The sequence below is a fragment of the Daphnia pulex genome, chromosome 4, assembly GCF_021134715.1.
Source record: "Daphnia pulex isolate KAP4 chromosome 4, ASM2113471v1".
NCBI classification, from domain to species: Eukaryota; Metazoa; Arthropoda; class Branchiopoda; order Diplostraca; family Daphniidae; genus Daphnia; species Daphnia pulex.
The window spans coordinates 1,950,719-1,965,649 of record NC_060020.1 but is presented as its reverse complement, the minus strand read 5'-3'; the positions used below and the strand labels follow the sequence as shown (position 1 = coordinate 1,965,649).

The window sequence follows — 14,931 nt, the reverse complement described above, 5'->3', positions numbered from 1 at the left end:
CATTTAGACAGTTGACATATGCACAATAATTAAATGATTTGCTTGTTTTATCGATGGCAGACTTGTATTTCAATTCGAGATAAATTACAGTTTATAATTGAAACTTTGTTCGAAATTGGACTCTCTTAATATTTGGTTGGGTATTTAGGAGCGGGGTATGCTGGGCTTGGGTATGCCGGGCTTGGATATGCTGGGCTTGGGTAAGCGGGGCTTGGGTATGCTGGCTTGTAGGCAGGCTTGTACTCCTTGGCTTCGCCTTCGTATTTGACATCGGCAACGTAGCCAGTGTAATCATCGGCCTTGTAGTTGACGACCTGAGTGCGGCCATCGGGAAGAAGGACGCGGTAAGAGCCGGTGACGTAACCCTTGTCGTCAGCGGTCTCCTGGTGAGCGTAGTCATTGTAGGAAGGATCGTCCTTAACGGCCCAGGCAAAGTTGTAGGGCATCGGAGCCTGATAGTTTTGAAATAAAATAATTAATAAATTGATTGAAGCTAAATTTTTTGAATTACTTACGTATTCGGGGGTCTTGGCATAAGCTGGAGATGGGTACGCTGGTTTAGGGTATGCTGGCTCGGGGTAAGCGGGCTTTGGGTATGATGGCTCGGGGTAAGCGGGCTTTGGGTATGATGGCTCGGGGTAAGTGGGTTTGGGGTATTGCGGCTTGGGGTACGCTTGAGAAGCGACCACGGCGACCAATGCAGCGAGAATGATGAACTGTAATTCAAGTAGACAACAAATTCAAATAAGAATATTGAATTTAGACTTAGTGGATCACTTTTGATTTCCACAGAATTGCGAATTTCTTTTTCTTTTTCATTTTCTTACCTTCATGTTGATGCTTTGCAAGTTTAGATCAAACTGTACCTTCCCAGTTGTTTACTAGACCTTTATATACTACACGTGAAAGAAACCGAAGCTGTGGGCTGGGCTTGTACGGTATAGTGAAATCAATGGTCGACTTTTTTGAGCGGCTAGTGTCTGGTATAGAGCAACTATCGCTTAACATGACGTCATGTCATGGCGTTACACTTGTAGCTTTTACCTTCAAGCGGTTTCGGTACGGTAGCTAAAGGCTGTGTCTCACTATCTCAGTGCAGCGATGACGACGGCCTCGCCTTTGGGTTATCGTGAAAATAACGTAACAATGGAAGTCATCTATGTTTTTAGTTTTCTGACTGTGCCTCTACAAACGACCGATTTTGTTTTTACACCAAAAGTATTTGAAGGTTTTTATCGAATATTGCAAAATTTTCGCTTCTTCCCTTTCTCCTCCCGAAAAGTTCAACTGAAAAAAATTCTAAGAATAATATTAATAAGATATTGCCTTTTTTCTACCCAATAACCCACGAGTAAAACACATAGCGAGTTTCTGGTTTCAAGCCTCTAGACACAACACACGCGTATTAAGCTATCGTGTGTTTCATTTTTGTTGTTGAAAGTTTCCCGCCGACCGTTCCAGATTATATTGAAACCGATATCTTTCCCTTCCCAATTAGGTTTTCTTTCACATTTTATTTTTTCTGTCTCTGTTTGTTTAGAAATTCCGAGTATCCATTTCCCTATCTTTTGATTTTATATTTTTTGCACATCTTGATTGAACACCTTGTTTGATCGTTTTGATGATGAAGGAAAGTTGAGACGGTGACTTTGTTACATGCGCCGTTCCCGTTGTTGCGTAATAACGCATTTCCAACTAAACAGCAGTCAGGTGATGTAATGGGCGACTGCTTTAAACTGGAGAAACCGACAACACACCATTTTTACTTAGAATTATTTTGATAGTTGAAAAGGTTGCTGGGTTGGATGTAGTGGGGGTTAGTGTTAAAATATAGGTGCGAATGGCGACTTTGATAGGCGAGGCGGTTCGCACGACCTGTGGCGACACTCAAATGATAGCTGAATATAACCTATATAATAAAGAAGGGAGGGGGAATCGAATTCAGCAGTGGCGTCCTGTGGCAATATAATATCGTATTATTTTATTTTCGCCCTCTCCCCGGTGGCCTCAAGGTACAGACGAAAGTAAAAGTTGGTGTATACCTTATTCTACCGTAAACTCTCGTTTTTTTTTATTTACTCTCGTTTTTCTTGGCTTCTTTTTGTCCTTTACATTTCGGTTTTATTCTTCTACTTCGCCAACAATACTCGCGTCGTGCCGTGAGAAGGAGGAATTATCAAAGGTTATATTTTCCATTCTATGTGTAGTTATATTCATCTTTGAGGTTGTGGAGCGCGCATATAACCACCGGCTAGTATATATCACCGCTATGCGCCACATAAACCGAGACAAAGTGGTCGTTACACATACGCTATACCGAGGTTGCTGGTAGGCGTGCCGTTCATTTTTTTTTATTGTTATCACGCTTCTCAGTTCTCAAGGCGAAAATTCGTAATTTCAAACCTGAGATAAATCACGGCGTCTGGGTGTTGCCCACCACCTCAAAAAGGGTGCTGCGTATTCACCGCTGTAAGTTTGTTGTTTGACAGTACATACAATATAAAATATTAAAATCATATAACCGCATCAAATTAAATCATTTTGCTTTCAGTTTCTATTGGAAATTTTGAGTGATCGTGGGAATCAATTTTTTCCCGATAATCCATAATTCCATTGCTCCGATGAGGTTGGAGTTGGGTGAAAGTTGCCGCTCGAAAAAAAAAAAAAATACAGAATTGAGGTAGTATTCATCCATCACGAAGGAGAGTGATTGCTTTTCCGTGCAATCATCATTTACAGATGACTGGTGCGCGAAAAACGGCCGTTACTTTTTGTTTTCTAAAACGGATTGTTCCTATCCTCGCATCTATTCTCTGCGATGAGCCTTTAAAAAAGATCTTTTGTTGTCGCCAGAATATCTCGTCGTGATTTTGTTCACCTTCTTCTTTTTTTTCCCCTTTTAGAATGCAATGTCTTCGTCAGGAGCGTGCAGCATCACAATTCAGAGATCCGTATTCCCAAACATCATGACCGTGCCATTTTATTTTTCATCGTTCTAAGCACCTCTAAAAATAACCTCAGCAGAATGGTTGGGCCGCAAAGATCAAGGTCTCTTTCATCAGTTTTCTTTCAAAACTTATTGTTTGTTTGAATTTGTTTTTCTTTTGTCAAAATTTACTGGCTCGGCTTTTTGGCGAAGGGGACTGTGTTGACGACGAGATACAAATTATTGAAAAAAAGGAAAAATTCTTTAGCATTTTTGGTGATGGGGTTATGGTATGTTTCCAGCGAGAAGCCAAACTAAAGACAAAATGTGTATCTGAAAAACAACACAAAATACGCGGGAGGTGAAAGGTTATTCAATTTTTCTTTGCTTTTATATTTTAATTTCTTTTAATTTTGAAAATTATCCCGTTTTATTCTCGTTATATAACCTTCTCTCCTTCGCCTACTTCTCTTTTAAGTGCCTTTTATATATTTGGCTTTGCATCATATGCTGCAGTACGCAATTGACTTTTTTTCATTTCTTTGGTTTATCTCTCCCAGCAGTTTTTGTTGTTGTTAATTTCTGTCACATATTTCTTCGGCTTTATCTTCACTCATTTGTATCCATTCTTCCCTTCTTTGATGATCGCTGCACAATTTGAACTGCTGTCTTCTTGGTTTGATTCATATCCTTGCCCATTTAAGGGACGTGATTCACGAACGAAGAAGAAAACAAAAATTAGATTGTCTTGCGCGTCGTACATACCGCGTAATACTCTCGTTTGGGTATTAAAGCAAAATTACCCGACAGTTTTGTTTCATAATTATTTCACCTTCCATCCGCATCTTAATCTCTATTTTGTAAATTACACTGCATAACGTGCAATTGTCTTTTTGTTTTTTAGTCTTTTTATTATTCGTTTTTCACTTTCTTTTGTTTCTCGGGCTATACAAGTTTCATGTCATTTACATTTTCTCTCCCATTTTTTTTTTTGCCATCATTTTCGTCTTTATTCTCGATCTGCTATGGCTTGTTTTCTTAAGGCCAATCCGAATATTAAGCAATGCTTATTTATTTCAGTTTCGACTCACCTATACGTATGTGCGCAGATTTCGCACACCCCAGCGCTATGGGGCGCAATATCAGATTTGACCTCATTCAAAATCGCAGCAACCGCGTCGCATTTTTGATCACCAACACAACAAGTTTCATGCGGAGTAAACGAAGGTGGGTAACGATTTGTTGCTCTGTTTTCCCAACTAGAATATACGTTCAAAACCTTCACATATTAGCTAAACAAAACATTAGTTCGCTCGGGGGCGCCCTTTCAGCGTCTTTTCTCAAAGTTCAAAGTTGCGTCATGCAGGAGCAAATGAAAGGAAGTGATCAGAAAGTGGTACTACTTTCTGGTAACGCGGAAAAACGAGACAAGCCAAAAGTAAGGCCGTTATACAACAATATCGACGTCCAACATGAAATTTCGACTTCACGCTGGTGGGATTATCCGTTCCGTTTTCTACACTTCCCAGCGGCGCGCAATTCCCACGTCGATACCGACTCCAGACGCAGTTATCGTATCAAATAGCCCGTGTATGAGATCTAAAGTGTGTTGTCGCCTTGTCGGTGCAACCCACACAAAAACAAAAAGAAAAAAAAAAGAAAAAAAGAATTGGAAAGAAAAACAAAATTCGTGGCGTCATTATTGGAAGTCGTTAAAGACAACACCTCGACGATGATGGTCGTGATGACGGTGGTGATGACTATGCGACGACGAGACCGCACATGTTGTGCGTGTGCAACAGTGCCAGAATTCAATGTTTTGGTTTTCTCTCTCCTCTCACTCGGCGTCACGCCACACTCTTGTTCTAACAGGATGAAATCGAATTTCTCCCGTGACAGTAATAACGATGGGGAAATTGATGATCTTGGATTGAATGTGAGCTTACAGGTAAAGCCCAAAAAAGAACCTAATAATAACCCAAAAAATGTTGCTGTCTTATATCCGACCATAAACCATGAACTGGAACAATGCGGCTGTCAATTGTCAAAGTTACATCAAGCAATAAGTTACCGAAAAAGTTCACACTGGTTTGATACATTTTGGGTATTTTTATTTTCGGGCTAGACCACCGCCAAGGTAAAAGGTAGGTATTGAAAAATCTGTTTCTCGGTGGGCCAGCTATATATTTTACAGAATTCCATGGCCGTTGATGAATCATCGCACAAAAGAAAGAGAGAGAGACACGAAAAGAAATTTCATTGGGCCAGCATTTTCTTTTCTTTTTCAAGAAAATTCGAGATTTTTGATCAAATCACTGGTGGTAAAATATAATATGTATCGCATTGTTTTCTAAATACGGCCTATGATACCCGTGAATAACGTAGCGTGAATACTATAAAGGAATTATAGTCGGAAAAGGTCAAACTATTCAATATAGACTCTCTCTCTCTCTCTCTAGCTGCCTTTCCATGCAGCATTGCATTTTCGTCAGACACAAAATAGAACCGCGACGGGAGCAAATGGTATGTCGTGAGCGCGTCGTGACTTTTCCGAAATCAGGGATGAGAATAGGCGAAACGAGGTTACACCAGATTGGGAGCGGCTCTCCCCCCACCTGGCTTTTTTTTTATCCGTGTATGCACACGCAGTGCATCGCAATTTTTAGGTATATACCAACGGGGAAAGGGAAAGTCGAGCTCCATCGCCGCTTCTCCTCGTCGACTCTTTTCGTGCACGTTGGCGTCGCTCGGTGACGGTGAAGAGCGGCCCGAAACCCGGCCGCCGACGAAAGCGAAAGCACGCGCGCGCCTCCTCGTTGTTATACACAGAATAACCGCCATACATTCTGATTAGGAGGCCCTCCTCGGCGACCACTAGAACGAGCCAATAAATTTTTGGAGCACAATAGCGTACGAGACAGACTGTTAAAAATAATGGTGGCAATTGTGTGCAGACGCCAATACCCAAGAACGGATGCGTTTTCAAACGACGTGAACGTGACGTCATCTCTACCAAAGGCTTTATATTGCTACCGAATTCCGTTTAAAGCTTTCAATGTCCGTTGCATCAGTTATATAAGCGCGCGTTCGATCGACACGCATTCGAAAAGAAATAAAACAAGTCCAAACGACAATGTATTATAGTCAAGGGCAGCATGTTTCAAGTAATAAAAAGCTCTCACTTGATAGCGGGTGGTATTATTCACCATGATATTAGATAACGTTTGCATCTAGTCAAATTACTGACAGCTTGTTTGCTTCTGTGGGTTGTGTGACTAGACAAAAAAATCTGTTTGGCTGTATAGCATTTTGTACTCCGTGATGGATGTATCAATTAAGAATGAATTCGCTTTTTTCTTCTTTCAACGCCGATAGCGTTTCCAAATATAAACGTTGAATTCCGTTATGTTGTTGGAATGTTTTTTTTTCCTTTACGCCGCTGCTTCAGATGATGCAAACGATCAAAGACGTCGGCAAAAAGGTATATGCTATGGGTCTACCAGAAAGAAATGGAGAGCAGAGTAAATGATAGTGCCGAAAAGGCAAAACTTAATCTGCCTAATTGCCCGAAAACCATATAACAGGTCGTAGAGACCGAATAAGACAAGTGAAGAGAAGAGAGAGAGAGTCTCGGATTGTTTTCATGTTTATAGGTCTATTGTAAAGAAGCGGTCATTTTTTCCGAGGACGGAGAAAATTGGAGCCGTGTCCAATCATACGAACAATATTTTCACTCACGAATTGTACGTTTGTAGCCTGTTTTCTTTTTTTTTTTTTCGTAGCGGTTGACTTTGGGAATTCTGTTGTCGTATGGACAAGCTAGTATAGCGACAAGCTCGAACGAACATTTTTTTTTTTACATAATTTTCATAATATTCGATTCATTTGGTATAGGATGAAGGTGATACCTAATGATGTGGATCTTGTTTTTTTTTGGACACTGTACATTATTTTTCCCATATTTGATTATAGACAGGCATCGTAATGACGGAGGCCCAACTACGCAGAATAGTGGAGAGTCTGAGGCCGACAGAAATGAGGTCAGGTCCACGCCCTGAAATATTCACACGCAAATAAGGTACAAAATGAAAAATGGCTTGCTAAACAATAACATGCGAACGTTATCGCCAAAACGGCCGTCATGGTAGAAAAATGTTTTGAAGATAATGACCTTAGACCATAAATAGATTAGTTACGCTCAGACATTGATTCATCCGGCGGCGCATACCGCAACCGTTTTGTTTTCCAAATCCATTTTTCTGCAGAAAAACAGAATGAAAATGCGAAACGGTTCGAATAATAGATGGAGTCATACACAGCGCGTTGCAACTTATTGAAGTGAAATTAACACGCCCTTATTCGAAACGGAATCTTTTTATTTTTTATTTCAAGATGTTTAAATTATTCTTTTAAGTTACAGCCGTTGACAGAAGAGGCCATTCATTTCAATGTCGTCGCCTAGTATTTGCTGGGGTAGGCTGGTGCGGGGTAGGCTGGTGCGGGATAAGCGGCAGCCTTGTATGCGGGTTTGTTGTATTCGGGGTATTTAGCCTCTCCGGAGTACTTGACATCAGCAACGTAGCCGGTGTAGTCATCAGCCTTGTAGTTGACGGTTTGAGTGCGGCCGTCGGGGAGAAGGACGCGGTAAGATCCGGTGACGGCGCCCTTACCATCGGAGGTCTCCTGGTGGGCGTAGTCGTTGTAGGTGTAGTCATCCTTCACAGCCCAGGCGAAATCGTACGGCATCGGGGCCTAATTCATTTCGAAATAATTGACAAAGAATTCATTAGCGTTCCGATCTTTTGGGATATTCTGAAAATAACTTACATAATCGTAGCTCTTTGTTGGGTAGGCGGGTGCGGGGTAAGCTGGGGCAGGGTATGCCGGCTTTGGGGGATAGACACTGGCAGCAGCTGCGGCGGCAATGACAACGGCGAGGATGATGATCTGTGTAGAATATAATTGTTATAAAAGTTAAACAAGACGATTATTTTTGTTCAAGACAGTCGAAGCAAGTTTTACCTTCATGTTGAGTCGAGTATCTGGTTGTTGTACAACTGATAGCATTTAGAAGTTTGGCTTCGATTTTTATAGGGAGTTGGGCCAATTCTGTTTCGGTAGCTCTGCTGGATAACTTCAACGTGGCGTTTACCGTTCACATGGATAAAATCAAACCGATGGGGAAATAATCATTAGCCCTTGCTGAGATGGGCGCGGTTCTAACCAAACTTACATTTTGCCCTTGTGATCATTTGAGCGCACTAAGATCTGACCTCATTCTCACTCGAAATGTTCGCACCCCTTCCCGTGTATGTTATCGTTCACTTGCTTTATTCTAGTAAATTTTCGAAAACGATCCCTTTACTCTCGTTTAGTGTGCTGTGCGTCCCTTTCTCTCTTTTCCTCAAGACTCTGCTGATGGCGCTGGCCCTGCGGAGGCGATGAATTTCTATTTTTCGATTGCCCAGCATTTAACGGGCGTTGGGTATAATAGGAGCAGGCAGAACGGATGTACTGCATTATTATCACAACTGGATCTGATGATTTCGAGACGTTCGATTACCGTCGTCCTTCGAACGGCCAATCTATATGTGTTAACCGTTCTTACAACATAGTCGTCTCACTCTCACGGCTGGAGATAATATACAGAGGAAAAATGTAGAGCAAGGTCGGCGATCTTCTTCTCCAGCTGTTCAGGCCATCACATAAGAAGTGCTTAGATTCTGAATGTTACGTGTATCTGATGATGAAACCATGAATCGACTTACACGGGTGCACCTTGAAAAATACTTCGACACGTCTGGTCGGATTTCCGCATCGAGCTTTCGAAAACGAACGAGTTGAATGGAAATGCGGGAATTTGGATATGTATAATTCCGACATAACTTACCATATCTGTTTAAAACTTTTTTTGATATAATCAGGTCTTAATCGTGAGTTCGTGAATAGCATTCAACAGGTGGGTGGGGCGCGTTGTTCCGTTCAATTCCGCAGATTTGAGTAAAATATTAGTCGCATAAATCTTCGCCGAGTCAAGGCGAAGTTGCTGAGCGGAGTCACGATTGCCAAGTCGAGCCAGCGAGAAAACGGCAGATTTTGCCATATTTCGTAACGAAATGCGTATAGCAAACGTATGAAACAAGGAGAACGGTTACGACTCTCGCAACTGAATACAGACTATAACACGAGTGAAACAAGATCGTGATGGTCGCCCCACAGCCGATATTAAACGTGATCCACTTTCGATGTTTCTGTGCGTCGACCTTGCCGATGCTTTAAAGTTATCCGTGTTTCAGTTTCGTAAAGGTGGTCATGCTGTTACGAGGCGTCGTATTTAACGTTGAGTTATTGTTTGACAACGCTATATTTACGCCTCTCTGTCGTGCAGCCCCCAACCTTGCCAGTGCTAACTGGCCATTCCTCTCTAAACACATGTTTCTTGTAGATTTCATCGATTATTTTTTTTTAACCTGGATTACTTTTAGGAGGAAGAATGGAAGTGGCGACTAACATCTGCGAACAGCAAGTGCACTTTTCTATTTTCGCTTTCTTAAGACAGAAGTCAGAACAAACGATGCATACACAATTTACACATTAAGCGAAGTACAATTCAAGGCTGGCGTATATGTCTCGCACTGGGCGAACCTTTCTTTCTGGATAAGACAGCAGTTACCGGCCGTAATCATTTTCCTTTCGTTACAATAACCAAAAAGGGAGGAAAGCGATTTAAGAATGAGTCCTCCGAATAACGTTGCTGTATATTCCTACCTAGCGGCCCCACCCATCGACCTAGCCTTAAGGTGTGTTTAATGCCGTGGCCACGGGCAGTTTCACCCAAAAGGCTTGCGTACGTCTTCTTCTAAACGCAAGACTAGTTATAGGGAAAAGTGAAACCTTGCAGCAGCAGCAGCAACAACCGTGTAATGCTCCTGAATAGATTTTGTATCCCAAACACATGGGGGACTATAACATAGCCAAATGCAAGATGTCCAACCGTATAAAAGTAGCCGAAACTTTTCAAATGGACATCAGTTGTTTACTCAGCACAAACAAACCCTCAACATGCAGGTGAGCTTCTAGTTTCAGTCAAATGGCAACCTCAAAAAGTTTTACGCAACTTGGAACTTTCCAGCATCTAATAGTCCATTCTGACTTTTCTGGATCACTTATAACCCTTTTGACATTTCTGTTTAATTGGAACAATTCAGGTCTTCATCTTCGCTATCTTGATCGCTGCCGTCGCCGCAAATGTCGCTTACCCCAAGCCCGCATACCCCGCACCGGCTTACCCCGCCGCCTATCCACCAAAGAGCTACGATTATGTAAGTCTTAATCAGAATATTTATCCCTAAAGAAATTTCAATCCCCTAAATATCATTTTTTACGTTTTTTTATTTTATTGATTGATTTCATTTTCACAAAATGTTATTTGTAAAGGCCCCAATGCCCTACAACTTCGCCTGGGCTGTGAAGGATGACTACACCTACAACGACTACGCTCACCAGGAGACCGCTGACGACAAGGGTTACGTCACCGGATCTTACCGTGTCCTTCTCCCCGACGGCCGCACTCAGATCGTCACCTACAAGGCTGATGATTACTCCGGCTACGTCGCTGATGTGAAATACGAGGGTGAAGCCAAATACCCCGAATACAATAAACCCGCATACAAGGCCGCCGCTTATCCCGCACCAGCCTACCCCGCACCAGCCTACCCTGCTCCGGCCTACCCCGCTGCTTACCCTAGTAAATACTAGACTGTTTGCCGACAAGCCCTGAATATTTATGGAGTAAAGTTAAATACAAGCATTTTTTTTGTGTAAAGGAAATAGTTTGAATTTATATTTCATTAGTTTCCACATCTGGTATAGTTGAAACAGTGGAGGCCGAAATTTGTTGATACATAATATTTCTGTGGTTTATCCGATAGGTTCACCATTTTATTACATTGTCACGAATGGGTTGTGTTGACAAGCGTTTTCGTTTCGGCTTATTTAGCAGACTATTTGGATGGATCGAATTTGGATGTGTCTTGGATCTGAAACGTACTGTTTGTTTCACTAATTGTTCAAAATATTCACTCTTCATTCGAAAAAGAAAAACAACGAATTTTTGGCGCATTGTTGTGGAAACCCGCAAGTGCTTCTTAATAGTCCTGTCTAGCACATTAGTCATCGTTGGTGTCGTTTTAATAGTTACATCTGTTTCGTACCGAGCAGCAAATAACCAATGAGAACGGAAAAATTGCAGAAGTGCATTTTCCATTTACAGTAGTAATAAGTCTTGATTCAACTCATTCAAGGTTTCATTGATTCATTCTTAATGTATACTGGCAAGGTATGTATAGATCATTTGGTTTCACTCCTCAGCAACGACAATAATATTTGCAAGAGAAAAATTACATTGAATCGACAAGTTTGTGAAAATTTGAATTAAACGGTCATGAAAAAAAAAAATCATTATTAAAAACCGCTGATTCAATTCATTGTATTTACACGTTAAAAGAGAATAAAACGATTCCTGGAAGCAATGGAAGAGTAATAACATGAGCAAAGGGAGACGATTGTTTTAGTTAATTAAGACACCCAACAGTTTTGTTTGAATCCGTTTTAAGGCTTGAGGCAACAATTATTAATGGCACGGCAGTTGCAGTGGAGCAATATCAAAACGAAACGACAAACGATTCACATTCAGAAAACCCTTTCACGCGCAAATTATTTACAAACAAACACTTGTCAAAAGAACGCACTAAGAAAAATTTCAGTAATTTTAAGAACACCTTGGTCAAACTTCAGATTCAAAGACTTGCAATGTTACAACAGTGAATTAAACGGATGGTAGCATTTCTTTGTCGTTATACTTTTCGATGTACATGTACATGTCAGATTCGTCGTTGATGCGAGTAAGAGATTTTTTAACGCGTAAAGCCGTCAATCGGGCGGCCGGATTTTGATGCCAACACTCTTGCATCACTTGAGCTAAAGTTTTCAGGGGCTTAAGGGCACAAATAAAAAATATAATTAGGAATATAAAAGTATAGTAGATTATGATTTTAGGCTTACCTCCTCGGTGAGCCAGTGCGGTTGGATATCCGGTCGCACTTTCTTGACACACACCACGTTGTACATGTCATCGAAAGATGGATCAGAAGGAACGCAATCATAGTACGGTTGTTGGTAGTCATCGGGGCCATAGGTGACCAATTTCTCTTGGCTCTCGTCTGTTATGATTTCGCTAACTGTGCTTGAGGCCGTGTTACATCGACGAGCAATCTCCCACAAAACAAGACCGAACGAATAAATATCAGCTGTCTTAAAGGCCTCGAAAGAAAATTTGTTTAAGCTTTCGTCTAACACTTCAGGAGCCATGTAGCGACGAGTTCCGACACGGGTATTTGGTGCAATATCGATCTCTTGGGATTCGCTAAATAATAATAAAAGAAAAAGCATGAGGATTACTCGGTTGTTCGCTTATTTGGCTGTTGAATTCGTACCTTATATATCTGACAGCCAAACCAAAATCAGCAATGGCACATGTCCAATCTCTTTTCACCAAGATATTCTTACTCTTAATATCTCTGTGAGCAATGGCCGGTTTTCCTCTGGTACCAAAGATTTCCGTGTGCAAATGAGCCAATCCGCTAGCGGCAGTAAATGCTAACCTTCCAGCTGCTACTCCGTCAGGAGAATATTGTTGAAGAAAATCGTGTAAAGATCCAAGTTCATGATAGTCGGTAATGAGTAGCATCTGTGTCCAGGAGCCTGTTCCTTTGATATCAGCAGCAATGAAACCTAAAGTTTTTGTTTTAAATTCATAATTAATTTAAAGGGTACCAAATAAAAATATATTTAAAAACTGTACCAAGAATGTGTGAATGTCTCATGAGTACAGTCTGATAAATGTCTGTTTCTCTAAACCAAGAAGCTTCTTCAGTTGTGAAAAACACCTTGACAGCAACCTTTTCTTCCCTCCATTTGGCCATCCAAACTTCACCATATCGGCCTTTACCTATGGAATGGCCCATAACTAACTGCTTGGCTATTGTTCTTTGAACCTAATTAAAAAAACAAAAACAACATGGTTTTAGCTTATTATTAAATTGATAAATTAGATCACAATTTCTTACAAGTAAAGGTAAACCAGAACCAGAACCAGAACTCTGGCTATGGTCCACCATGTCCTTGATTGTTGAATTTCCTCCAAGGTATGGTACACAAGGAGCTTTGATAATGGAAACTTGTCTTTTATCCTCTTTCTTTTTGTAACTGTAAAGTAATAATATTTAAACTTGATAATTTTTCAGAACATTAGATTAAGCAAAACAACTTACTGCAGATAGACACAAACAACCATAACAAACAGAATGATCACACTGGCTGTGACTGAAACTAGTAAGGCCAAATAGTGAACATTTTCATCAGACCCCAACCCTGAATTGGGATCAGGTGTAGTACTGCGTATTTCATACATAGGAGATAGCAATCTGTTGCAATGGTCAGACTGGTAACAACATTGTATTGATTTGGGTACTAAATGAGGAACAAGGTGGCCTTTGCACTGTAATCAAATTCATGAGAAAACTGTAAGTGAAATTCGTTGGTCAAATAAAATGCAAGAACATACTTGCATGAGACCTTTTTCTTCTGGCGGCAAACAGCCATAAGTGTATTCAGGTTCTGGCAAACCTGTGTCAGGATTGTATACCTCTTCCACCGCAGCAAAGCACTGGCTGAAAGGTCTAGCTTCACATGTGCCATTAAAATTGTCATTAGGACAATGCCCTTGACAATAGCATGTGAGACCATATCCTGAAGAGACAAATAAAAACATTGGTAGTTCTAAATATTTCAATAGACAAAAAAAAACATTTTTCCATTCTTTTAAAAAATTTGCAAACGTGTCCTACCGCATCTGATATTTGAAGTCAACACCAGAACCCATAATAAACAACTCTGATATTTTTTGTATGTTTCTAATATGTCAGCCATTTTGCAAAACTTCTCACGGGCACCTCCAAAAAAGAAATCTACAGAACTATGGCGGGTCGGCGGCAGGGTAAGCATCATAAGAATAAGGAAAAGGATTTCTTGAAGAAAAGAAAGAAAAACTTAAGAGGATAGAGACATCTAGCGGTAAGATTAAATATTGATTTCAAAAATTGAAAACAACTGCTGAAAACATCGTTCTTGGTGACGGCATATGATTCGATCTTGGCATTTGCTTGCACTACTTATTTATTTATATACAAAGAACATATTTAGGCCTATACGTATATCTAAATGATCTAAAATATAATTTCGAGAAAACGCTTTCAAATGACCGGTACAGCTTTCTCCATTTTCTTGGGGCAATATACCGACCATCGCGTGATGTTATTATGGTTATGGGCCTATAGATGTAGTATAGCCTCATCCCGTGACGAAAGTATAGAAACCCGTTTAATCGCTAAACTGATCATTTCCTGAATGACCGTCAGCAGGAGCCACGCATCCGGCATTCCGGAACTGCTGTGAATGGCCGCTAGATCCGTACCAAAGTCCATCAGCTTCAAGCAAATTGGCAACTTCCTATAGGTTTTTTTTCACATTAGGCCTACATTTTATTGTTGTTTTTCCTAAATCGTCGTCGGGGTGGGTCGCAAGGATGTTAGGTAATACTTATGTTGTTATTATAACCGTATAAAAAGTTAGTTGCAGTTAAAGTTAAAGTGTATAACTCTTATATTCTCGTCAACATTTCTTCGATTGTTTTAAAACCATTGTGCTTCCCATTGATCGACGCGACCGCCTTAAACACAGTTAGCGGGAATTCTGTTGTGCGTCAATATGGGACGAGGACATCAGTGGCCATGCGAACGTGAATAGAATAACAAAGGGGTCTCTGCTGTGCACACAAGAAAATAAATGTATAAAAAGTCAAGTTTGTGTTGTTACTCACTTTAATGTTGCCGGCAACGGGAGGATTTACGAGCGCAGTTGTCGTTGGCAACGAAATTAGTAACAGG

General features: G+C 40.8%; 4 protein-coding genes and 1 long non-coding RNA gene across 6 annotated transcripts; 2 read left to right on the top strand and 3 right to left on the bottom strand.

The window, feature by feature from the left end:
• Window positions 1–42: 42 nt before the first annotated feature.
• LOC124191956 (adhesive plaque matrix protein-like) lies at window positions 43–933 on the bottom strand. Of its 2 annotated transcripts, XM_046585015.1 has the most exons (4): window positions 828–933; window positions 599–716; window positions 516–568; window positions 43–452 (listed from the first exon to the last, which is right to left on the bottom strand). In XM_046585015.1, exons 1-4 carry the CDS (start codon window positions 831–833, stop codon window positions 126–128), a joined length of 504 nt encoding a protein of 167 aa, XP_046440971.1. In that variant the 5' UTR covers window positions 834–933; the 3' UTR covers window positions 43–125. The 2 variants fall into 2 exon arrangements, with proteins under 2 accessions (XP_046440971.1, XP_046440970.1); XM_046585014.1 differs by having other exon boundaries at window positions 516–716; window positions 828–932.
• A 1,202-nt stretch (window positions 934–2,135) lies between these two features.
• LOC124191959 lies at window positions 2,136–3,803 on the top strand. The gene is made up of 3 exons (XR_006873519.1): window positions 2,136–2,469; window positions 2,552–2,680; window positions 2,904–3,803. It is a non-coding gene; the product is annotated as an uncharacterized LOC124191959 (long non-coding RNA).
• A 3,481-nt stretch (window positions 3,804–7,284) lies between these two features.
• On the bottom strand, window positions 7,285–8,099 carry LOC124191958 (cuticle protein 19-like). The gene is made up of 3 exons (XM_046585018.1): window positions 7,949–8,099; window positions 7,754–7,873; window positions 7,285–7,678 (listed from the first exon to the last, which is right to left on the bottom strand). Exons 1-3 carry the CDS (start codon window positions 7,991–7,993, stop codon window positions 7,385–7,387), a joined length of 459 nt encoding a protein of 152 aa, XP_046440974.1. The 5' UTR covers window positions 7,994–8,099; the 3' UTR covers window positions 7,285–7,384.
• A 1,781-nt stretch (window positions 8,100–9,880) lies between these two features.
• Window positions 9,881–10,751, top strand: LOC124192057 (cuticle protein 19-like). Its single transcript, XM_046585202.1, has 3 exons — window positions 9,881–9,994; window positions 10,135–10,248; window positions 10,364–10,751. Exons 1-3 carry the CDS (start codon window positions 9,905–9,907, stop codon window positions 10,682–10,684), a joined length of 525 nt encoding a protein of 174 aa, XP_046441158.1. The 5' UTR covers window positions 9,881–9,904; the 3' UTR covers window positions 10,685–10,751.
• Window positions 10,752–11,398: 647 nt separating this feature from the next.
• Window positions 11,399–14,012, bottom strand: LOC124192056 (bone morphogenetic protein receptor type-1B-like). Its single transcript, XM_046585201.1, has 8 exons — window positions 13,834–14,012; window positions 13,551–13,735; window positions 13,258–13,484; window positions 13,054–13,192; window positions 12,789–12,981; window positions 12,421–12,718; window positions 11,990–12,350; window positions 11,399–11,921 (listed from the first exon to the last, which is right to left on the bottom strand). Exons 1-8 carry the CDS (start codon window positions 13,991–13,993, stop codon window positions 11,754–11,756), a joined length of 1,731 nt encoding a protein of 576 aa, XP_046441157.1. The 5' UTR covers window positions 13,994–14,012; the 3' UTR covers window positions 11,399–11,753.
• Window positions 14,013–14,931: the final 919 nt, after the last annotated feature.

Coding starts and splice junctions, on each gene's coding strand:
- LOC124192057 (XM_046585202.1), top strand. CDS start 9,905: ATGCAAGATGTCCAACCGTATAAAAGTAGCCGAAACTTTTCAAATGGA. Junction 9,995..10,134: donor AACAAACCCTCAACATGCAG/GTGAGCTTCTAG, acceptor GGAACAATTCAG/GTCTTCATCTTCGCTATCTT. Junction 10,249..10,363: donor CACCAAAGAGCTACGATTAT/GTAAGTCTTAAT, acceptor TTATTTGTAAAG/GCCCCAATGCCCTACAACTT.
- LOC124191956 (XM_046585014.1), bottom strand. Junction 453..515: donor ATGCCAAGACCCCCGAATAC/GTAAGTAATTCA, acceptor CAAAACTATCAG/GCTCCGATGCCCTACAACTT.
- LOC124192056 (XM_046585201.1), bottom strand. CDS start 13,993: ATGATGCTTACCCTGCCGCCGACCCGCCATAGTTCTGTAGATTTCTTT. Junction 12,719..12,788: donor GAGACATTCACACATTCTTG/GTACAGTTTTTA, acceptor CAAAAACTTTAG/GTTTCATTGCTGCTGATATC. Junction 11,922..11,989: donor CGCACTGGCTCACCGAGGAG/GTAAGCCTAAAA, acceptor TGTGCCCTTAAG/CCCCTGAAAACTTTAGCTCA.
- LOC124191958 (XM_046585018.1), bottom strand. CDS start 7,993: ATGCTATCAGTTGTACAACAACCAGATACTCGACTCAACATGAAG. Junction 7,874..7,948: donor ATACTCGACTCAACATGAAG/GTAAAACTTGCT, acceptor TATTCTACACAG/ATCATCATCCTCGCCGTTGT. Junction 7,679..7,753: donor CAACAAAGAGCTACGATTAT/GTAAGTTATTTT, acceptor GAAATGAATTAG/GCCCCGATGCCGTACGATTT.